Genomic DNA, 23,390 nt, shown 5'->3' with positions numbered 1-23,390 from the left:
ACGAGGCGGAACAGGGGTGAGAGACGCACGGGGGAGGCCTGGGTGCGAGGAAACAAGGGCTGGCGGAGCGCGCGGCGAGCAGCAGACGAGCGGGCGCGGGCCGCGGGACGGCGGCAAGCAGCAACGACGGCAAGCTGCTTCTTCTGTCTTGCTGGTTCGTTCGAACCAGAGGAGAGAGAGAGTACCGAGAGAGAGAGGGGCGTCAACGGTGGCTAAGGAGGGCGAAGGAGAGGCGAAGGCGGGCGGGACGGCGGCGGAGCACAGGCAGCGACGACGATCCGGCGTGGCTGCTGCTGTCTCGGCTTCTTCAGCTTCTGGTTCGCCATTTCCACGAAGAAGAAAGAAGAGAAGAAGAAAGGGGTTCGGTCATGAGGGGTGAGGGAGAAGAGAGAGAAGAGAGAGATAAGGGTTGACTAGTCAAAGAGGGAAAAAGAAAGAGAGAGAGAGGGCAGGCGGTGGAGGGCTATCCGCACGAAGGGGGAGGGGGAAGGAGAGAGAAAAGAGAGAGAAAAAGAGAGATAAGGAAGAGAGAGGGAGAGAAAAGAAATAAACTAAAATAATATCATAGTCTTATTTTTTTTTTTTTCTTTTCTTTTCTCTTTCTCTTTCCTTTTCTATTTTCTTTTTAGTCTTTAATTTTTCCTCCAATAATTTCTTTCTTTTGAAATTTCGGACTCACCAATAAATTAACAGACGATGAGACGGTCCTAAAAATGAATTGTGACATGCCCGAATATTCGATTCCCAAAATTGAATTAAATTTCATTATTAAAATCGACTGATGCGATTTTAGTCCAATCTAACCAATTAGGTAGCTTTTAGGGATTTTACCGAGGTTATATCCCTTAACGGCTTCACCCAATATGTTAGCTAACTCGTGAGTGATCAGCTCGTAGAAAAAGGACCATAAGTGCGCCGACGATATGCACATTTCACTTTATCGAAACGAGATCGAATTTCAAGATGTCACGCGATTTGAGCTCGATTCTTGTGATATTCATAATCTAAGTGGTTTCATGTTCGTGTAAATAAAGCATAGGTTGTTTAGGGAATTATTTCTAAAAAATAAAAAATATATTAAAAATGAAAAATCTAAAATATATATGTTAGTATCAAATTAGGGCATAAACCTTTATAAGATCTTCCCAATTGTAAAAATTTATTGTCCTAATTTAATACTATTTTGGTATTTTATAACCTTTTTTTTTTTTTATAAAAATCCACTTTGCATAGATTAAGAGTAGTCTCATGCATCTAGAATAAGTCCATGCATATTTAAAATTCCCATTTCATTCACGAGGCCTTGTCTCAAGGCATGATAACAAGGCCATATAATATTATTTGCCCGACTTGAATTGGGTCTTCCATTTCCATATTTACTTTCAAGCCATTTCAAATTCATGAATGTTTACTTACCACACCACTTTTTGATAATTTAAATGTAAATTTCTTTCCTAAATTTGGTTAGGATTAGTCTCAACATTAAGGAAAACAATCCCACAAAAACATTTGCATGGACACTCACTAGCTTTAACAAGGAGTATAATTGATAATTAAGATTGTGTGGCAATTTAGATAAATAGCCTTCTGAGTTAGTGGTACCATAATGGTGTTAATAGATATATTGGCATAAACAAGTCTTTGTTCCTAGAAATCTCTTATTGCGTAGGAATTGGGGCAACACTCCTGCGTCTTGATTGATATCTGACCAACTCTAATAAACTAATGGCAACTTCTAGAAATATTTAAGTTGTTAAGAACTAAAATACGAAATCCAACATCGCATAAAATATGGGCATGGGAGAGCCCATGTCTAATCCAAGGCCGTTGACCCACCTCTTTAGAGGCAACCTAAACCTCTTCCTTTTCTCCCGACAAAAAAAAAGGGAGGTCGCAACATGAGTATAAAAGTGAAGAACAAAATATTTCAGTTTTACTCGATCAAAAATATTTTTGAGCTAAATAAAGAGACGAAAAAAAATACTGTTAGATTCGTAAATCAATAATCTAAAGTTTACTATTTTCAAAAGACACCTGATGTTGATTATTATAATAGCATCCACAACTACTCGATAGTCAATAGCTCAGATCTTTTACTTAAAAGATAAGATAACATCCTTATAAATTGAAGAACAAAAATGCAAGAATTGATGCACCCGTTCCATACAAAGGGCACTCAAGATCCTTTTAATCTTTAGTAGGGGGATTGACGCTGTGGAGCTATAAGACTCAACTCTTAATTCCAATTTTGGAAGTGCATTTGAAGTCCTAAGTCTTTTGGCAAAAGTGTAACCAAGTATTTTACTCTTAGATAATGCGATCAAGTCTTTCAACCTCTTAAATTGGTGCAATCAAAACTTAGGGTGAGTAAATTATTAGTTCAATATAAATCATCAATATGTCACACAACTCATTGGCAATGTAAAATCACATAGGCAACATTTCAATAAGTGGATTTGGTAATTGTAGTAGTCCTCATTACTGTTTTCTCAAATGAGTGAAGGATAACAGATTGGAAATGTTTCTAGTCTTTCCTTAGCTAAACGTCAAGATGCCATCATGCCTAATGCAACGGATATTATACCATATTGGTAATGAATATTTGTTAAGCCTCATCATACATAATATATTCATACTTTCCAGCTAATCGAAACGAATAGCGTAATTGATGTTAGCATGATTAAATATTAAATCACGAATTCACCTAATAGTTTAAACCTTTAGAATAGTTGGCAGTAATCACACAAAGTCTCACATAGTAACAAAGCAAGAAATCATGATTTTAAATCTTTCCAGACTTCATTTGTCTCCCTAATTAAATATATCTACGCTTAATACTAGATAAGAAGACCTAAGCATGAGGGGGAGTGTTAGTGTAATTAATACTAAACCATGCTTTTATCTAATGGTTTAAGTTTTTAGAACAGTTGACAGTAATCCTACAAAATTTCACAATTGAAATGAACAAAGCATAATGACTTCATGCATCACAAATATTCAATTTGATATTGCCTTAGCATCATTAAGAAATATAAGACAAGGGTCAAGAAGTGGTGTGAGGATACTTGGATTTGTTCAGGTTGGTGGTGAGCCTATGTTTGTCAATTTAGTTAATTCCATGCTCGGGGCCTCAAAACTCTAAATACTCGCCGCCAACTCTTTTTAAGCGTTTTTCCAAAGCCAGCTCTACAGTTAAGCAAACAAAACCCGAATTGAAAACTGCTATTTTCTTTTATGTGATCCAGACGCACTTGAGAATTTTGATGCAAACATTCAAACCAATATCTATGATGCAAAGAAAATCTGGAAGGAGTCAGAAGCTACTCACCTTAGTATTGCACCAGCTTTAACCCGGACTTGATGCGCTTTAATAAGAAGTTCCTGCACTTTTGTGATGATGTATTCTACTTCAAGTTTTGCAAGTTCCGACGTCGCATTCGCTTCCCCAATACGGTAGACTGAATGGTGAGTTTTGCAGCTTCTCGACGCAACCTCCAGTCCGTGTCCAACTTGGTGAATGTCGGCACATTGGGCAAGCTTTCTAAGGACATGCAATCTATAATCTTCACATTCTTTAGAGAATTCAATTCTTTCAAACCTTCGATAGCTCTCAACTTTCTACAAAATAATAGCTCAAGATGCCTTAGCTTTTTCAACTTTGATAGGTCAGACAATTGTTCAATCCCACTACACTCACTAATTTGTAGAAACTTCAGTGATTCCAATTCCCCCAAACCTGGAATCTCCTCTAGTTTGGGGAATTCATGAAGCCGTAACTCTTGTAACCTCTTCAAGCGCAATAGATTGGGCACACGTGGTGTTAAACAACCGCTGATAGAGATAACTGACAAGCTCTGGAAGTTGGAAAAATCTGGCAATTGCGAGATAGGGTAAGGTTTCAAGGATGGTGTTATACATAGTTTTTTATAAATTTTGAGATTATAAGAATCAACTACGGTCAAGGGAAGAGTAGGGAATTGAGCAGCTTCAACAACTAGGCATTTCAAACTCGAGGGAAGCTCTGGCAATTGGCAAAGCCGATCACTTGCAATTCTAAGTGTATGGAGACTAAAGAAACCATTGATCTTTCTAGGCAACATAGAGATTGGGCTCCCATCTAAGTCCAAGATCCTCAAACGGGTTAGGCACCACATTTCCCATGGGATTTCATCCCTAAGACGTGGACAAAACGAGGCATCGAGCTCTTCGAGCGTCTCTACCCCTCCAAGAGCACAAGGTATTGTGTGTATCTTTGTGAATGACATCTTTAAGACTTTTAGTCTCTTCAGATTTCCAATGGAATCAGGGAGAATGGAGATCCCTGAGAATTTTAAATCCAACTCAACCAATGAATCTAGTTCCCCAATAGAGACCGGAAGCTCATGTAGATTCTTACATTCAGATAAAAGCAAATGTTTGAGATTGTTTAACCTTCCAATGGAATTAGGGAGAACGCAGATCCTTGAGAATTTTAAATCTAACTCAACCAATGATTCTAATTCCCCGATAGAATCTGGAAGTCCATGTAGATCATTGCATTGAGATAAAAGTAAATGCTTGAGATTCTTTAACCTTCCAATTGAATCGGGGAGAACGAAGATGCCTGAGGCTCTTAAATCCAACTGAATCAATGATTCTAGTTTTCCAACAGAGGGAGGAAGTTGGATGATACGATGATGAAATGGGATTTCAAATTTTGTCAAATATTTTAGATTGCCTACTGTCTCAGGAAGCTTTGACAATTTGCTAAAGTGGGGCATGATAATCTCCAACAAGCATTCTAGAGAACCGATTTCTTCGGGCAATGCTTCGAGGGATTCACATCCCTTCATATTCAAAGTACTAAGCAATTTTAGCTTACTAATCGAGCCATCAACCGTAGACAAATTCACACACCTTGCGAGAATTAATTTCTCCAACTTGTCAAACTCTGAAAAATCAGGTGTCTTAGTCAACTCATAGCATTGCGTCAAATCTAGAATTTTCAAGTTTTTCGCCATCTGCAATGGAAAAATAGGGTGGAATACATGCCAACAAAAAGTATAAGACTATGAAGGTCAATAGATAGAATTTGAAGCGAATATAAGTGAGGTGTGTTGATACCTTGATTTGCCTCCATCCACCCCAATTGTGAGTGATCATGCTCCCCGAAAGGTTGAGCACAACCAAATTCACCAGTTGAAGATTCGTCGCTAAAAAATCCAACGGGCAATGACGCCAAGACAACCACCTCAAATTACGAAGAAGATTTTTGAAGTCACCTACCAAATTCAGTCTCTCCCCTCCAAGGAACCTCAGCATTGGCAAATAGGCTAATTCTTCGGCTGTTAACTCATAACTAATATCCAAACTGAGTGCTCGTACAGCTCGTTTTTCCTGCCAGCAGTAGTAGAGAATAAAGATGAGAGTATGCAATAGGGGAAGCGAAAAAACAAATGCACGTACTCAACAATATCAATAGTTCTTCTTCAACCCCAAATTAATCAAATCAAACACAAGTTGTGATAAAATAGTTACAGTTCTTCTCAACTTGAAAATAAGACAAAACAAGAATGTTTAGAATGTCAAATTGGTGTTGATTCCTTTGTCTTTTAACAGACTAAACACTTTTTCAAGGAAACAAGGAAGTCATTTTCATTCTCACTGAAACAAGAAATAAGGAATTTCAACTAACCAAACAGAATGTTAGCTTTCTTCTTGTCTTGCATGAGTAAAAACATTTAATTTTGTTGTTAAAGAGTTGTTTTCTATTTCTCTATAATTTAGAAACCTCACATCATAGCACATGACCAAAGATTTTGCCGGATCGGTTATTTCTTCTTTTTGTAATAACTTTCACCTTGTTGCAGCTTTGCATGTCTAGAGTATTCTCATCAATCCGCACCCAACGGCGCTCTCCGGCATCTTCAAAATTCTCTTCCTTGACAATGTACCTTCCTAGATCTCGAACTTCATCATGCATCCGAACCTATTGAACTCATCGATCTTTATCAATGACATGAGCAGAAGAACATCAATTGCGCTGCGTGGAGAATATCCACTACTACGCCACATGTAATCCGCATAAGTCTTATCCTCCCCTATGCAAAAACATGCTATGTCTAGGAATATGGCTTTTTCTATGTCATCCAATCTCTTGATACTCATCATCAGTGTTTTTCTTACGCGCCTATGTGGCACTTGCTTTAAGTCCTCCAATGTTTCGTCCCACTCTGATCTAATTGTATTGGCAAAACGAGAACCCACAACTTCCAAAGTCAAAGGAAGCCTTCCTATGCTTGAAACGACTTCTTTCGAGAAATTGTAGCAACCTTCTGGAGGAGTATCACTTCTAAAGGCATGCCTACTGAAAAGTTGAATTGCTTGATCTATAGGCATCTCCAACATTGGGTAGGCCAAGTAATTGTTAGGCAGTATTTGGTAGCCCTTATCTAGCAATGTGTTTTTGTCCCTAATTGTGATAATGATCCTACTTCCGGAACCAAACCAATCGCATCTCCCTGCAAGTTTATCAAGTTGGCTCTTCTTGTCCACATTATCAACAACAACTAGAACTTTCTTGTTGATAAGACCTCTTCTTATACGATCGATCCCATCGTTGGGGTCATGGATTCCATCAATAGAGGTTGAGCCCAATGTGTCAGATAACAATTTCTTTTGCACGTCTAAAAGACCTTGACATGGGACATCATCGAGGAAACTACTACAATCAAATTTAGACCGGAATCGGTTGAAGATAATGCTAGCAAGAGTTGATTTGCCAATACCACCTACTCCATGGATTATAAGGAATCGTACATGGTCATTAGAGTCAACATCCAACAATGTTTCTACACGTTTTAAATCATCCGTTTCAACTAAATGGTCAGGAAGAGATCTGTTCTTCCCCTTCAGCTTAAGTAGAAGCTCTCGAATAATCAATTTTGTAAGTTCCCCATACCTGCTGGACAGCGATGGTGGACAAATTTAGACACAGAAAATAATGACAATGTGCTATTCCTAACTTTCAAGCGTGTGCAATTTGAATAACATAAGCCAAGTATATCAAGACTGATTTACAAAGAGTGGCCGTTCTTCAAATAACAAATTTCAATCCATTTAAACATAAGAATCTCAAGTTACAATGAAAATTTTCATAATTATAATGGTCTCCAATTAGCTGTTGTCCGTGCGCAGGTTCCCACTGATTGGATTTAAACACTAACCGCTGCCCAGATTCTCACTGATTGGGTGTAAACACTAATACTTACTTTGGATGCGTTAATTAAAAAGAAAGGAAATTAGGTCATTTCATATTTGGTTGAAGAAAAGCACAGAGTGGAAAAGAATCCAGTCATATATTGATAACTATTTCGTCCATCTACTCATACGGCGTCTCCAAGTCAGCTCTCTCTCTCTCTCTCTCTCTCTCTATATATATATAAGGTTAAGTGCACATGCGAGCAAACAAAGAGCCAATTACTACGTGACAAGTGCCCAAGTGGCAGAATGAACATTCTCACTAAACTTTTCCAATTTTCAAATGAGTTATGAAGTGAGGGTGTGATGCGAGATTATTGCCTCTAGTAACTATCTATGCATTGATTATTACGTTGAAACTTAAAAACTATTCCTCTATTTTTCTTTAAAAAAATATAAAACTTTTACACAACCATATGTAATAAAGGAGGACTATTCTCAAAATTTCTAAAGTACCCCTAAAATCATATTTAAAACAACATATGGTAGTTGTTGTTTCCACTTCTCTTTGTCTAAATTTATTGAAAATTATCAATTTTTTATTTAAAGTTGTTCTACGGTTTTCAACAACCGAACAGACTGCTAACTTAGCATTCAGCAACAACTTGACGATGACGTAATATTAACGTCAACTTTTTTCAACTTACAGAGAAATTGATTACTCAAAAGACTGGATGGAATACACGAGGTAAAAGTCCTAGAGATGATTGATATCGTTAGACGTATAACACGACCAATAATACTTTAGCTAAGTTCTTGATAGATTATGTTAAAATTAAGAACTCAAGAAAAAGTTGTGTAGGACTTACCCTTTTCGTTCCAGCTTCCAACCTGCTCTGGTCGGAACCTCAACCAGAGCATCTCCCCAGCGCTTGACTTCAATGGAGCCATACTTCTTCTCATGTTTAGACAGGGCATCTCTGTACAAATTTGTTTTAAGCTTGACATCATCCGGCTCTACATCGAAAAAAATGGGGAGGATCTCCTTCTTCCCGTCTGATTTGGAAGTGCAATCTACCATATGTGCGACCTCACGAAGACACCACGGACTGGAAGCGAAGCCCTTGGAGAAGATAGGGATATAGATCTGGGTGTCGGCAAGGGCCCGCAAGAGCTGTCCACTAATCTTCTGACCGACTCGGAACTCCTCATCATCTTTGAAGACACGGATTCCTTTCTCCACCATGTCACTATAGAGGCAACTAGTAAAGGTGTTCCGAGTGTCCGGTCCCCTGAAACTCAGGAACACCTCGAACTCCATTCTCAATGTATTAGCGGACGGTGCCATCGCCTTGAGACAGAATCGAGTCAATGGGCTTGCTTGAGGCAAGAAATCAATCAACAGTTACGAAACATAAAAGGAAGGAAAAGAAAACAGATGGTGCGCTTGGTTAGTCACAGACTCACAGCCATCAATCAACAATGGCATTCGACGGAGAAATCGAAAACGAAACTGATATAAAGAGAGAGCACCTAGTGCGCTGGTTAACGGCCGATCGAGATGAGACAGCGACTGAGTCGATGGTATGGAGAGAAGGACGGAAGGACGCTGCCGGAGGGGAGAGAGGGGGGAGAGAGAGAGCCCAGACCTGAGAGCCAGAAATGGAAAGTAAGAAGAGTTCTAAGACAACGAAATTATTGGGTAGGAACAGGATTTCAACGCACGAAAATCCCACTCCATTCACGGGTCACACAGCGCTCACCCTCCCTCACCTCACGTCACCCCTGTCTCCCCTCTCTTCATTTTCCTTTTGTTTCTTCTTCTTGTTTCTTCTTCTTGTTGTTCTCTTCCACTCCAACGTCTACTACACCCTTCCAACCGCCCCACCGCCCCACCGCCCCACCGTCGTCTCAGTCCAACCCTCGTCGCCGTCTCAGTCCTCCATCATCAAGATCGAGGTGAAGGAACCGTACCTCAAGAGGAAAGTCTCGAGGTTATCTGCTTCTTCCAGCGAAATCGAGGACGTCGACTTGCGACTTCAAGTTTCCTGGACGACATGTGTCGCCTTGGGAGTGGAGTGAGATTGGTTCCGTTTCCCAGGAAAAGATCTGACAAGACCGGCGAGGCGTACTCTTCCAGGATTATTTTTATGGATCTGAGTTGTCCTCTCCTGGGGTCTACTCTGCAGTTGGAACATATTTTAGTCGAACTCTCACAAGTCAAACGAAAAAAGGACTGATGCTTACACCCGTGGAAAAACACTAGGATAATCTTATTTCAAGAAAAACAATCATTTAAATTTTTAAAAAATTAATTGCTAATATCACCTTTTTTTTGGTCAAAAATACGATTGCTATTAATTTACTTAGCCAAGTTTGGAGGAAATACATCAAAAGTATCGGCATATAACAAATCAAACAGGCTGGGCAGGGGATTAGCTATTCAATTACTAGGAAGACAGTTAAATCTTTAGGCTTTTGCAAGCCAATCTGTTGTCCTATTAAACTCCCTGCTGCAATAGGCCAGAGAAAGCCCAGAAAACTCATTTAGCTTGGCCTTGATTCAATCCACGATGCCCTTAATTTCCCAACTTGTTGCAGTTGTCATCAAAATGCTTTGCACTAGGGAAAGGCAATCCAAATGTACTTGCATTTTCAACTCAGATCTGGAAGAAAGGAACTCTAAGGTTTCAAGAAGTGCCATGGCCTCCGCCTATTCTGCAATAGAAACCACAACCAGCTTGGAGAAGCCATCAACAATATGCCCCTTGGAGTCTCGACAAAGGTAGGCGATGGATCCCTGTTCTTCTTTGAAGCTGTAATGGCTTCTTCGTGCAATCCCCTATTGGCCCCGCATGTTCTGCAGAAGAAATCGCAACTGGCTTGGAGAAGCAATCAACAAGACGCCCCTTGGAGTGTCGACAAAGGCCGGCGATGGCGATGGATCCTTTGTTCTCCTCTGAAGCTGTAGTAGCTTCTTCGTGCGATCCCCTGTTTTCGTTGGTTTCTTCGTTCGATCCCCTGTTCTCGTTAGAAGTTGTAGCCGCTCCTTCATTTCGGATAAAAGAAGCATCGATGTTAACTTTTAGCACATCTGGGGCCAGGGGTTGCCATCGGTAAGTCTGAGCTTCACTTGTCTTCTTTTCCTTTGGTTTGCAGTTCCACATGAGAAAGTTCTCGTGTAAAGCTAAAGCTTTGAATAGTGTTTGTTGCGGATGCAGGGGACATTGCCCGAAAATGAAGTGATTCCTGTCTTTCCATATGCACCACAAGATTGTTGCGGTTAGGTTGAACTTCAAATCTCCTTGTGGGTCTTTTTTTAACTTGCACAGCCTAGTCGTCAAATCTTGTTAACCCAATTCTTGATATTTTAATTTGCAGGGAGGTGGCGAGCCATATTTGAGCTGTCCATGGGCAGAGCAGGAGGGTATGTTCAATGGTTTCAGCTTCCTATTTGCATATGGGACATAATGGGGTAGATACTATTCTTCTCCTGTGTAAATTTTCTAGAGTAGGCATCGTATTTTGACATGCACTCCAGAGAAATAGTTTAATTTTGGGTAGAGTTCTAGAGTGCCAAATATATTTCTAGAGTTGAGGTGTCGTTTGGTGATATGAAGTTGTTGTTGTATGTGTACTAGCTGATCTATCTCTAATGGTGAAATAACCGCCTTTAACTGTGTAGGACCTTGGCTTGTTATTCATCCAAACCAATTTGTCTTCTATAGTGGGTAATCCAATAGGGGTTTCTAGGATTTCCTTCATTCTTTGATCATCAAACAACGATCTTACCATTGGTTCATCCCATATCCCAACTTCTGGTTCTATTAATTCAGCCACATGAACTGGCTCATTTCTTGTTGCTAGGCCACCAATAAGTCCACTTTTCAACCATTTGTCTTCTCGAATCAAAATTTTCTTTCCACTTCCCATTGAATACATAACAAATGGTGCTATAGAATCTCTTCCGAGAAAATACTTTGTCATCCCCATGAAGGTCAGGAACCTTTTCTAGCTTTCCAAAAATCACCATGCGGATAATAAAGACCCTTCATCACTTGGCTTAGCAAGGACTATGGTTGCTGTAAAAAGCACCAAGCTTACTTCCCTAACATAGCTGTATTGAAGGCAAGTAAATCTTTGAAGTCGAGACCCCCCCATTCTTCCTAAGTTTTAGAGTTTCCCAATTTTTCCAATGAACCCCAGCAAATTTGTTACTATTTCTCAACCATAAATTGGCAATTTTCTTCTCAATATATTTGCAAATTGAAATAGGATTTTGAAAATGGACATTGCATATTGAGGAATGGCCTCAGATATCGCTTTGATCAATATTTCCTTCCCTACTTTTGACAGCAAATTATCCTTCCAGTTTTCCAACATCATATTAACTCAAGATAGAATCCAAGCGAATATATATTTCTTGGAAGCTCCTTAATCCGAAAGAATTCCTAAATACTTCCCTGTTTTCTTTATCTCTAAAACTCTCAATTTTGAAGCCATATTTCTTCTCAAGTTCATTGGACAGCTTTTACTAAAATAAATGCCTGACTTATTAAGATTAATAGCCTGGCCTGATGCAAAACAATATTGGTGTAAATTGGCCGCCAAATTTTGACATTCTAATATGGTTGCATGGAGAAAGAAAATTGAGTCATCTGCAAATAGTAAGTGTGATAGAGTAGGACCTTCTATTCAACTTGATTGCTCGGAGTGTACCATCTGCTACAGCTTGTTTGATTAGGTTTGAGAGGGTGTTTGCCATTAAAATGAAGAGATAAGGGGATAGTGGGTCACCTTGTCGAATCCCTCTGTTTGGCTTAAATGAAGGTAGGAGTTCCCCATTGAAATTTACACTAAACGAAACCGTTGAAACACATTGCATCACCCATTGTACCCACTTATCACATAATCCCATCTTGAGTAAGCATGCTCAAAGGAAATCCCATTCAATCCGATCATATGCCTTCTACATATCCAGCTTTAGAACAGCTTGGAATTTATTCTTTCTCTTCCGAGTTTGCATTCTATGGAGTACTTCTGCACAATTAGGATATTGTCTTGAATTTGTCTACCCCCCACAAAAGCACTTTGTTCTTCAGCAATAAAACTTGATAGTAGGGGTTTAAGTCTATTGGTTAATACTTTGGAAATGATTTTGTACAAAAAATTGCAGAGGTTGATTAGGTGGAATTGTTCAAGCTTTTCGGGGTTTGGGATTTTGGGAATTAGGGTGATTTGGGTTCTGTTCATGGCTGAATTTAGGTAAACCCGTATCAAAAAAATTCTGTACTTCCCTACAAATATCCTGGCCTATAGCTGGCCAATGATTCCTAAAGAAGAGTCCATTAAGCCCATCCGGTCCTGGGGCTTTAGTAGCTCCTAATTGGTTCATTGCAGTCATAATCTCCTCCAAAGTAACAAATTTAACCAGCTGTTAGTTCATTGTTTCATTAACATAAGTTGGAATTTGGTGAAGAATAGGTTGAAAGTTTCGAGACCCCATAGACTCATACAAATTTTTAAAATATGTCTCCGTCATTTGCTTCAAAAGTTGTTCCTCTCTCACCCAATCATCTTCAGCATTCTTTAGCATGGTTATTCTGTTTTTGGATCATCTCTGAATAGCTATAGCATGGAAGAATTTAGTGTTTCTATCGCCCCATTTCAACCAGCTAATTCTAGACCGCATTCCCAATACATCTCCTTTTACTGGCACAAGTATTCAATCTCTTGAGATATCTTCTTTGCTTCCACACATTCCTAAGAAGCTTCCATTTCATTCATCAACCTTTGAAGCTCACTCTTCAGCCACTCAATCTTCCTATTAGCATTGGAAAATCTATTCTTACTTGACATTATCAACTTTTGTACCACTATCTGCAGTTTTTCCATCATATTTAGCCTTTGTAATTAGGTTTCAGCCCAAGTTTTCTTAACTAACTGCACACACTCCTTATCCCCTGACCACAAAGCTTCGTATCAGAATACCCTTTTCCTCCGTTCCTTTCGTTGGTAAAGTGATATTATAAGAGGGCTATGATCCGAGCCAATGGCTAGTAATGCTATACATTCGGTAGTTGGATATTCAAGTCTCCAATCCAAGTTACATAGAGCTCTATCAAGGCGCTTCTTAACCAAGTGTTCTCCTGCTCTTTTATTTGTCTAGATATACGCACAGCCCTTGTATTCCAAATCCATTAAGGGACATTGGTGCAAAAAGTCTCTGAAAGCTGTAAGCCAGCAGTTTTCTGCTCTTTTTTAACCCACTTTTTCCCAGTAATACAGAATTTCATTAAAATCCCCCATGTTAAGCCAAGGTAGATGATAATTTACACTCGCTCTATGTATAGCCTCCCATAACAATACTCTTTCATGGAATTTAGTGGGAGCATATAGAAATGTGATATACATTCTCTATTTGGTTTCTTTGACATGACATTGAACATTAATAAAGCTATTCGAGAAAGACTTAATGGATATTAATACCTGGTCATCCCAGAAAATAGCTAAACGCCCAGCAATACCTGCTGGATCCACTAAGAAACAATTCTGAAATTTTAACTTGCTTCTTAATCGTTGCACCTTATGCTCTTGATTTTTAGTTTCCATTAAAAAGATGATGCTGGGCCTTTCTTGAGTCATAAGGACTCGCAAAGCTTGAATTGTCAAGGGTGTGTGCCCAACCCCTGACAATTCCAACTTAAAATCTTCATGGATAATCCGGTGGTTTATTAGGGCTAGCCACCAAAGCCCACTGATTTAACTTCTCCGCCACTTTAATACGGGTCTCCACCAGATGTGTGTTATCAAGAGCAGGAGCCTTTGAAGTTTGACCTTCATACAAGCAAAATCTCTTGCCTTTTTAAGCGTTGGATAAATTGAATGAATATAAACTATTTTCATTATCCATTGAGAAACTTGCCATAAATTATTATTGATAACTAAATCATCTTTCATTAGATAATTATTTCGAGCTTAAAGTCGTTTGTTAAATTTAAATGCTCCAAGTAAGTAAAACTTGGTGTGAGAAATTGTGCTGGTAATTGGGGAGAGAATCAGTCGAGAGGCATCTCCAATTGAAAATTCTCGAACTTGTGCCTTTTTGTGTTCAAATGATAATTTAAACTCTCTCCGCCTTCCACCCAAGAAGGGCCTCTAGAATGGCTATCTTTGCTCGTGTGACTCTTAAAATCTTCTGGACAGAGCCACAAAAAGCTGCACTTGAGTCCCCTAAACTTCAGGCCTAGAGCCAAAAACGGGCTCCCGCTTATTTGCCTATTGCGGCATTGCACAATTGAAGTGCAACTCGGAGGCGACACTGCAGGTGCATAAGAAAGTCGAAAACACAGATGCAAACACGAAGACGAAGACGAGAAAGATGGACATAGAACTATAATATACAAACATCTTTTCCACCTCGTTATTACACATCACCATTCGAGTACATAACATTCAAGAAAAGAAAATCCTCCGTTTTTTCCTACGTCAGCTATGCTGAATAACTTCGATATCTTCCTGGTCTAAACCACTTATTCCCAAGAACCAATTCTGAGTAGAAAATAACCGGAAACTATGGAGAGGCTATCTCTTTCGTTCCGAAAAGAAACGTCTTTAACTCGTTCACTTCTTGATAAATGAAATGCCCTTCTGAATACTCTCTGCTAACTCTTGCTTTGCCTTTTCCAAGCCAGCCCTACAGGTTAACAAACAACAGCCGAAATTAGAAAACTTTATCTTTCTTTGATGTGTAATCAGAGCAGACTTAAAAATCTCAGGATTATTAAAATTCCAGACCTTTCATACTCATTCAGTGGGCCAAGAGGAAGAACCTCCTCAGCCCCAGTACGACCGAGGCGCACTTTGGATGCAAAGAACGGAAGCTCAGTTACCTGAAATATGGGGACAACAACAAAGAAAATTATCGGTGGTTTCATTTTAGATTTGAGAGAAATACAAAGATTTTCAAATCTCGATAAGTTCTTTCAAGGCACCAAACCTGAGAAGCAACAAATGCACATTCGACAATACCCGCATCACCCCTCAACCCACGCAGGCATGCATCAGCAAACTTCACAGAAGCATATGCCTGCATATTTCATTTTCACATTATTTTAGCATATGAAAAGAGTCTGCATATCAAAAATTCATCAAATTGCCTGGTCATGAAAGAGATCAAACTACATCCCAAGGGCCAAAAAAAGGACTGACCATTGAGAGAGTTGCCGAGCCAGCTCCAGCTTTAGCCTGATAGTTGTCAAGGCACAAACGTACACAATTCAGTTGGCTTCAGAACAAAAATGTATGGAAGCAGAGAAGCAAAGCCTAAGATGTCATGTCAGAATTTCATTGTGGAAACAGATGCAAAAATCATACAGTTTTGGTTAGAAATCAGCAATCACTTTTAGAAAATCTGATATATCTAACAATCCTGTCACCACATGAACTTCTCCTCTTATCATCAAAATGCAAATCATTCTCTTAATATAATGGCAAGAGATGTATACGGTGCTATGTTTCTATAGTCTTTTTGTCACCTTCCTTTGTTTTCCTTAATGAGGACCAGAGGACCAGACAAAATAATCAGAAACTTAGATACTCTCCATAACTGCTTGCTTCTACCAATAGCCCAAGACAAAGTGATCACCTTCTACATACTTTCACATGCAAGGTGTCCCAATAATTTGGACAAAAATCTTTATATTAAAACATTTCTTAGGGTAGCGGTAATGGAAAAAATTTCAAGGTTCTTACCAACAAAAAAAAAAAAAAAAAATCCATGGTTGTGATAATCATATTCTAGTAGAGATAATATCAAGCTCTTTTCTGTTCATTACAGTGCATAGGCAAAGGCTTCATGCCATAAAGTTGACTTGAGAAAGATATATGCCCACATGGACCTACGATGTGATTCTTGAGAAAATCTCATCCTTCTCATATAGAAAGTTCTTGGCAGAGAATATCTTCGAAATGGCTGGTAAATTTAAAGGATCTAGAGCTCTAACATGATTAAGGATGCAGTCATGTGTCTGGGGAAAAAAAGCTTGCTTGTAACAGTGTACTCCTTAGGCAGCTTCAAAACTTTGAAGCTTGTCACAAGCCCTTAAGAAAATGAACATCACTAGAACAGCTAAAGCACTATTTACAACCTGAAAATGCAAAAATGAAGAGACTGACGGAATATGATATATCGGTAACACCGCCAATTTGACGTCCAAATCCATAACAAATTGAAATTTATATACCTCGACAACTTCTGTCCCGCCATTTTGGATGCGTGATGTCAGGTAATCAATTTCTGGAGGAGTGAAAGAACAAGGTGGTTTAACCTACAGATTTTGAAAATGCCAATTGCCATTTAGCATTATAGAGGAAAGTTGCAAGTTCCTATCAAACATATAATAAGTTCTCATCAGGAAGAATACATCACAAACCTGAGATAAAAGAGGTAAAATTGTCACTCCTGCATGACCCCCAACAACTGGAACATCGACTTCTCTAGGATCAAGACCCAGTACTTCTGCCTGCAAGACACAATGGAAATGAATAAAGTTGTTGGCGTTCATAGCATTGTCTCGAAACTGGTATCGGTACAATTTTGCTGCCTGAGCATTAATACCAAGTATCTATGACCCCAAAAACCCTCATCATCATGAGAAGAGAACCAATAACTCTCACTAATATGGAACAGAAGTTACATGATTATTTCACCTGAAACAATCAAATACATGGGGCGTCTCGACTCTACTGCTAGGCTTGCACATAGCCGGGTTTTATTAACTTGCTTTTAAACCACTGCACATGATCCCATAGATGGGTGTTAACCTATTTAATAAAATTCAACTAAGTTGTCTTTTCACAAGCCAGGAAAAGGTTGATGCCCTTGGAGCAAGTTACTAATTGTAGGTACACCAATTATAACGTTTAAGTCAAGAGAGCATGCTAAACAAGGTAACATATGCTTCCAACTTTGTAGGCTTATACAAAGTGACGACCTGATAGTCTGAACATAAAGATACTCCATGCTTCTCAATAGTATCAGCAAGACAGTAGAGGCAGGAGTGACACCTACCACAAAAGTATTTGCTCTAACTACATCGAGTGTGGTCACACCCAACAGTCTCTTAGGATCATAAGTGCCAGCTTTCTTGAAAACTTCGGCTGCAATGGGAACTGTGGAGTTAACAGGGTTGCTAATCAGGTTGACGATAGCTTTTGGGCATGATTTGGCAATTCCTTCACAAAGGGTTCTGACAATTCCAGCATTTATCTTGAACAGGTCATCTCTTGTCATCCCGGGTTTCCTAGGAACTCCAGCAGGGATGATGACAAGGTCCATTCCTACAAGGGCTTCCTCCAGTTGTGGCTGTCCCAGAAATCCGCGGACCTGATTATAGAAGAAACAACTTAGTTTGACTTAGTAAAACATCCATATACAATGATGATATCGAGCTCACTCATCTGAAAAGGTAATCCCAACAATATCCCCAGAAAAACGATCAACAATATTAAATTCCACCTTCATATAGAGACCAACAATTGTGTTCATCCCAAATTCAGCAAACGGCAATCTAATTGATGATGGGAGGGGAAACTCACCACGGCACCAGTGTCCATGTGGCTGATATCAGCGGTGACGCCAGGAGTATTCACAACATCATACAGATGAAGAACAGAGACGAGCGGGTTGATCTTCATCAACAATGCCAGAGGCTGCCCGATCCCTCCAGCCGCTCCCAGGATGGCGACTTTGAATCCCGGCGCTGCACCCTTTGCCCGGCAATTCGCACGCCTTAGCCCCGCGCTCTCCTCCATCTAAGAGTCACCCACAATGCACGATCACTCCTCATTAGCTCTTCAACCAATAAAACTAAGCATCATAATAAAAAAGCATCGCCAGCTTCGACAGTCGCAGCTCACGATTCAATTAAAGCTCACCAATTGCGTAACCTTTCAGAAATTAACAACTACCCATTTCAATTTAGCGATTTTTTTAGCAACGAAGACGACTGGCCCATAGAAAAAACAAGAAAGAGAGCGAATGAAAAGAAAACGAGCACGACCCACGATCGAGGAAGAGCCCAATTTCAATGGGCATACCTGCAAATTAGGTGGGTGAAGGTGAGCGGAGATTCTTGCGATGCGTTGGTTGGCCTCGGAAGCGGGCTGCATCCTGAATTCCACTCGGAGAGGCTGGCGCTGATGGCAAAGAGCAAGCTTAGAATGGTGTGTACCCAGATAAATACAGAAAGCAAAGAAGCAGAGGGCTGAGATGAGGACCTGAGATTGGGGGAGAGAGGATGGGATGCAAGATGACGTGAGGGCGAGGGATTGGGAAGCGTGGAAGAAAAGAGAGATGGGGCGAAGAATGGATCAAATCTTATCCTGCTAAAGAACCCATAATGGTTGTGGCCTTCGATGCACTTCGATCCTCTGCCTCTCCTTTGACTATCCGATCCGATCCTCCACCGTCTCCACTTCATCCCATCCTTTGTTTGCTTCTTCCGTTCGCTTTCCTTTTCCTCCTCCTTTTTTTTTCTTGGGTAATCTTCGATAATTTGGCTGTCGGTTTTCCGCGGTGCAGTGGTTGCCGAGGTCCATGGGACCCATCTCAAAATTGCAATTATTTTTTCTTCCTTTTTTTTTCCAGAATTAATATCACCAAAAAAATCTCAAGTTAATATCCTACCTATCCAAACTAATTTTTTAGTAAAGAAATCTCAATCTGGATATCATAAAAAAAAAAAAAAAAAAAACATGAAATTGTTACATTCATACTACATTTGCCCAATTTTATGATTTTGGGTACGTTAATTTGAAAATTTGCAATCAAAAATTAGTTTAAAGTAAGTGTATAACCGATAAATCGATTTGGACATGAAAATTGTTTTGAAGGTAGGTGTGCTAGTTTGGGATTAGCCCCTCTTTCTTGAATATCAAAAAAGAAGCCAAATATCTTTATAATGTTGGATTCCATTTATCCCACGTACAAAGAGTCATTAGAAACACTTAGATCTATCGTGTTGGAGTGATTATAAGATGATGTATGCATGTGGTAATTTGAATCTTGATCTTGAATCAATTTTGCACTAGAACAAAGGAAGATCGTCCATTTCAAGATAGGCTAAACAACAGGATAGTTCGATTATGTCAACTTCTAAAATCACCATTATAGTCCCTCCTATTGTTTATAGCGATTGTGTACCATGAACTGAATTGTTATCGTCCTGAAGGCATTATCCACACAAGGGAAGTGCAATCGGAAACTTCTTACAGCCACAAGGTACTACCAACCTAAAGAGCATTGTCAAACGACAGCTATTTCCTGTATAGCAATTGCACCAATCATATCGTCTAGGTGATTATATCTCATCCTTTTTGGGGTTGAGATGGACTCATTTTCGGTATTGGCGTAATGTCATTACCACGTGCTTTAAGCATAACATGTAATACCTTCACTATTTTTCTAAATTAAATAATATGGCTTCTTGTGTCTATTAATAATTGACGTGGGAGCATCATCAGACACCTATATGCATATGGTTAATGATTTTTTTTATTACATTATTTGTCCAATCAATTGCCCGAAGTATCTTTTTGGCTACGGGGCCAACACCATATTGCCGATATCCACTTTCTCAATGTGACCCAACTCCATAATGGGGAAATTTTAGTGAATTTTGAACAATGCATGATCAAAGAAACATTTTCATATAAATCGGCGACAAATATACTATCTGTAGAAGCACGATACATGTTTGCGAAGTTTGAATTTAGCGTTGCCTGTAGATTCATTCAGAGCATTTCATACCGAATTTGCCGAGCTCGTTTCTCTTGATTAATGCCCACTGGGCAACACAAACCCGGTCCACGAGAATAAACAGATTGCTGATGGAACGTTCTTATCTCCCCCAAGTTTGGATCAAACTGGTCCACCAACCAACGACAAATTTCCCCTTCAATGGTTTGGAGGTCGAATAGTCATGACCTTACTATTTCAGGCGTTGCTTGTTTTTGGTAATCATCTAATTGAACAGTTAATCTCATCATTCTTTCACGTGCACATCTTGTCACGAATGAAGACCATCGACAGGTCAACATACCTAATGACATTATGAGAAAAATAACAATAATTGAACGTTTGTCTTACCATGTTGTCATAAAAAATAAAAAATGCGATAACTAAATAAGTTATGAATTCGATAGGGCTGATAGAAGTGATATTGACCTCTCTTTGCTGATATACCACAAGTGAAGGCATCTCTTAGAAAAAGCAAAGTGAACATAGAAATTAAAAGTCAATTGATTTTAATTGAGAATCGACTCCCAAATTTCATATTTGTAGTATGAATAGAATGTATGAATTCAATGTGAAAACGGTGTTAAAAATAATATTCACCCATCTTACATTAGCCATTAAGATCAATATCAATCTATGAGTATGTCCATATATTATAAGAGGTACAGATAAAGAGCTATTCACTACTATCAACTGTTAGCTCATCAACAGTTAATTACATAATGGGCCGGTCTAAAATGCCATGGGCCTCTTGGTCCATCATTCAAGATTGCATTAAGTTGTTGGGCCAGCTAGAAGGAGTCAGTATCCGTTTTGAACCAAGAGATTATAATAAAGTGGCCGACTAGGTCGCTAAGGCTCACCGAGCCAACTCTCATCCAACGAATTAGATTATTGATCCCCCGCATTCTGTTTGGTTGATTTTATGTTTGGATCTTGAATCCTTTTGTAATCCTTTATCTTCGGTTGAGTAATGAATATCCGTATTTCTAATCCAAAAAAAAATAAAGAATGAGAACAAAATAAAGCAGTTATTATTTCCTTCTTTCCTCAACTGCAAAAAAAATCTCATCAATCAGATTTCTAATGTTTAGCCTTTAAAAAGAATTTGGACAATTATATGATTTCGGGGAAAAAGAAAACAATTCTACAAATACGAAAAAGAAAAATTGCACCTGCTTTTTCATGGGGTGAAAGCATTGTCGAAAGTACTACATAAATTGTCATAATAAAGACAAAAACATGCAAAGCGCTCTAAGATAAATTATATGACAAAAATGTCAGCAAACACCCTCGTTTGACTAACTGTACTTGCTCAACCTAATATTTATGACGAATTAATGCATAATTAGACACGGATTACAAGTAACGGTGTCTAATTCGAAGGCGACTTCTCCAGCAATAGCTAGTGAAAATCCATCCCAGTACGACCAATCTTCGAATCATCTTTTCTTCCCTTGAATGCCACAAGAAGAATTCTGGGGAAGTTGAAATTCCATGAAATCGCTAAACAGATTGAATAAGAGATGGTCAATAGTGGTGATCGATAGTGAGGAAGTAGCCCGATCGCTGTACAGATCTGAAGTTGTTTTTCTTCTCTCTCTCTCTCTCTCTCTCTCTCTCTCTGCATCAGGCTTTCACTCACCAAAAAAGTTTGCTTGGCTTGTCTTCTTTGCTTCTCCTCGTCTCTCCTCTCTCTCTCTCAGCTTCATCCGCTGCTCGACGTGCTCAGAGTGCTTTGAGTTCCACTTCTGCTCCTGTTCCTTTCTAATCCTCCGCAAGGACCCAGTAACACGCGTTCCTCTTTCTTTTTTCCTTTTTTTTTCCCCTCTTTTTGCCATTGCGTACATCTTATTTGCTCTGGCTTGACTGATTATGAACCCAGTTGGACATTTCCTCAGGACTTTCCATAGCTAGTATGAGATGCCTTGGTCTCGCTGTCAATGAGGTTCTCCTTCCGACTTAGACGAGTTAAAAATGCTTATGCAGCAGCACTTATCTGTATTTTCGTACTGAATATATTAGCGAAGCTTTCTAATGATCTACAGCGGGTAAAATCCAATCTTTTGATTTTCTCTAGTTCACACTAGGCCCTTAACGGCCAGACGCACTTTGCATCCTCGAATTACCCATGTCTCCAGCTTTTTCAAATCCGATGGACCATCTAGAGTTTCAATTTTAGTACATTCTTTTATTTCCAATTGTTCCAACAAGTCCGCTGAACCAAGTCCTTCAATCGCACTTAGATTTGGGCAATCAATCAACTTTGACAACTTCAACCTCAAAAGATCGGCAAATCCCTCAAGGAATTCTAAGCCTTCCACAATGAACTGTTCAAGCTCATCAAGCTGAACTTCCTTCCAACAACATTGATAAATTGGCACACGTGTCAAGTTTCTCAGGTTGCGGCATATTACAAACTGATTTTTGGTTCATGACATTCTAGTGACAATGTTGACAAAGACGGTGGAAGGAACACAAGGAATTGTTGGTATGGACCATCTTAGAAGAACGAAGACGACAATTCCCATCATGACCACCACAGCTCAAATCCACCAATTTAGTTAGGTTTCACGGATTTGGGACCTAATGCTAAGAACATGATCCCAAGCTTACGCTTATAAAACTTGTGGGAAGCTTATGGTGCATTTGGTAACAATTATGTTCCCAGGAATAGATTATAACTGTCACACCCCAAAAACTACAAAGAATGGGGATGACACGGCCGTCCTTCTTTACAAAAGACGTAGCTTCAAACACAACCAACAAACTAATATTAACTTATATATATAAATATCAGATAAACCTTCAAATTGGTTGCAACATCAGAGTTTCTATAATCCATCAAAAAGAGAAAAGATATACTTCAAAACTTAGACGATTCAACCACTAGTAAGGATCATTTGCACCACTTCCTTAAACCATACCAAAAACAAAATAGAACTCCCCAAAAGTTTCCCACGATAGCGCACTCGCTCTATTCGCCACTAGCTGAGGAACCTGAAAAGATTAAAGGAGGAATGGGATGAGCAACCACAGCTCAGTGAGTAGTACATATCTTCTAAGCAGATCAAACAACCACTATGCATGTATACAAAACAATACCAAACTTCAAAGCCAACTCAATATATAAAATAAGTATTGAATCTTATAAGAGTTATTTCTTATCATCAAGATTTATAGTAATATGAAAAACTCATTTGAATCGCCATCAAAATTCAAGTATCAATGGTCGAATCCATTAAATAATCTCCATAAAAAACACATATCAATGGTCTATCCATTGATCAATCTTTTGCTCAATAACTAACCATGGTCACGACACAACGCCCTGTGACAAGGCGACCAAGATCCCCCCCCTTGGCAAGGTCTCCACCTACAAAGCTGGTGGCTAGGCCTAGAAGGATATCCT

At 39.2% G+C, this 23,390-nt stretch overlaps 2 protein-coding genes across 3 annotated transcripts; both read right to left on the bottom strand.

Moving 5' to 3' along the window:
* Positions 1-5,937: 5,937 nt before the first annotated feature.
* Positions 5,938-8,989, bottom strand: LOC120287137 (TMV resistance protein N-like). The gene is made up of 2 exons (XM_039299836.1): positions 8,049-8,989; positions 5,938-6,940 (listed from the first exon to the last, which is right to left on the bottom strand). Exons 1-2 carry the CDS (start codon positions 8,525-8,527, stop codon positions 5,938-5,940), a joined length of 1,482 nt encoding a protein of 493 aa, XP_039155770.1. The 5' UTR covers positions 8,528-8,989.
* A 5,572-nt stretch (positions 8,990-14,561) lies between these two features.
* LOC104414059 (malate dehydrogenase, glyoxysomal) lies at positions 14,562-18,713 on the bottom strand. 2 transcript variants are annotated; one of them, XM_039300688.1, is made up of 10 exons: positions 18,460-18,713; positions 18,280-18,378; positions 17,779-17,994; positions 17,252-17,566; positions 16,614-16,703; positions 16,425-16,508; positions 15,391-15,426; positions 15,179-15,268; positions 14,977-15,071; positions 14,562-14,875 (listed from the first exon to the last, which is right to left on the bottom strand). In XM_039300688.1, exons 2-10 carry the CDS (start codon positions 18,349-18,351, stop codon positions 14,803-14,805), a joined length of 1,071 nt encoding a protein of 356 aa, XP_039156622.1. In that variant the 5' UTR covers positions 18,352-18,378; positions 18,460-18,713; the 3' UTR covers positions 14,562-14,802. The 2 variants fall into 2 exon arrangements, with proteins under 2 accessions (XP_039156622.1, XP_039156623.1); XM_039300689.1 differs by having other exon boundaries at positions 18,280-18,372; positions 18,460-18,685.
* Between the last annotated feature and the right edge of the window lie 4,677 nt (positions 18,714-23,390).

Source organism: Eucalyptus grandis, chromosome 8, assembly GCF_016545825.1.
Source record: "Eucalyptus grandis isolate ANBG69807.140 chromosome 8, ASM1654582v1, whole genome shotgun sequence".
Taxonomy (NCBI): Eukaryota; Viridiplantae; Streptophyta; class Magnoliopsida; order Myrtales; family Myrtaceae; genus Eucalyptus; species Eucalyptus grandis.
This window is presented reverse-complemented; position numbering and strand designations above follow the sequence as displayed.

What these genes read in the sequence shown, in the direction of transcription:
- LOC120287137 (XM_039299836.1), bottom strand. Translation starts at nt 8,527, where the DNA reads ATGGCACCGTCCGCTAATACATTGAGAATGGAGTTCGAGGTGTTCCTG. An exon ending in TGGAAGCTGGAACGAAAAGG is followed by an intron (nt 6,941 to 8,048) that starts GTAAGTCCTACA and finishes GCTGTCCAGCAG; the next exon opens with GTATGGGGAACTTACAAAAT.
- LOC104414059 (XM_039300688.1), bottom strand. Translation starts at nt 18,351, where the DNA reads ATGCAGCCCGCTTCCGAGGCCAACCAACGCATCGCAAGAATCTCCGCT. An exon ending in TTTTACCTCTTTTATCTCAG is followed by an intron (nt 16,509 to 16,613) that starts GTTTGTGATGTA and finishes CAAAATCTGTAG; the next exon opens with GTTAAACCACCTTGTTCTTT. An exon ending in CCACTGAATGAGTATGAAAG is followed by an intron (nt 14,876 to 14,976) that starts GTCTGGAATTTT and finishes GTTAACCTGTAG; the next exon opens with GGCTGGCTTGGAAAAGGCAA.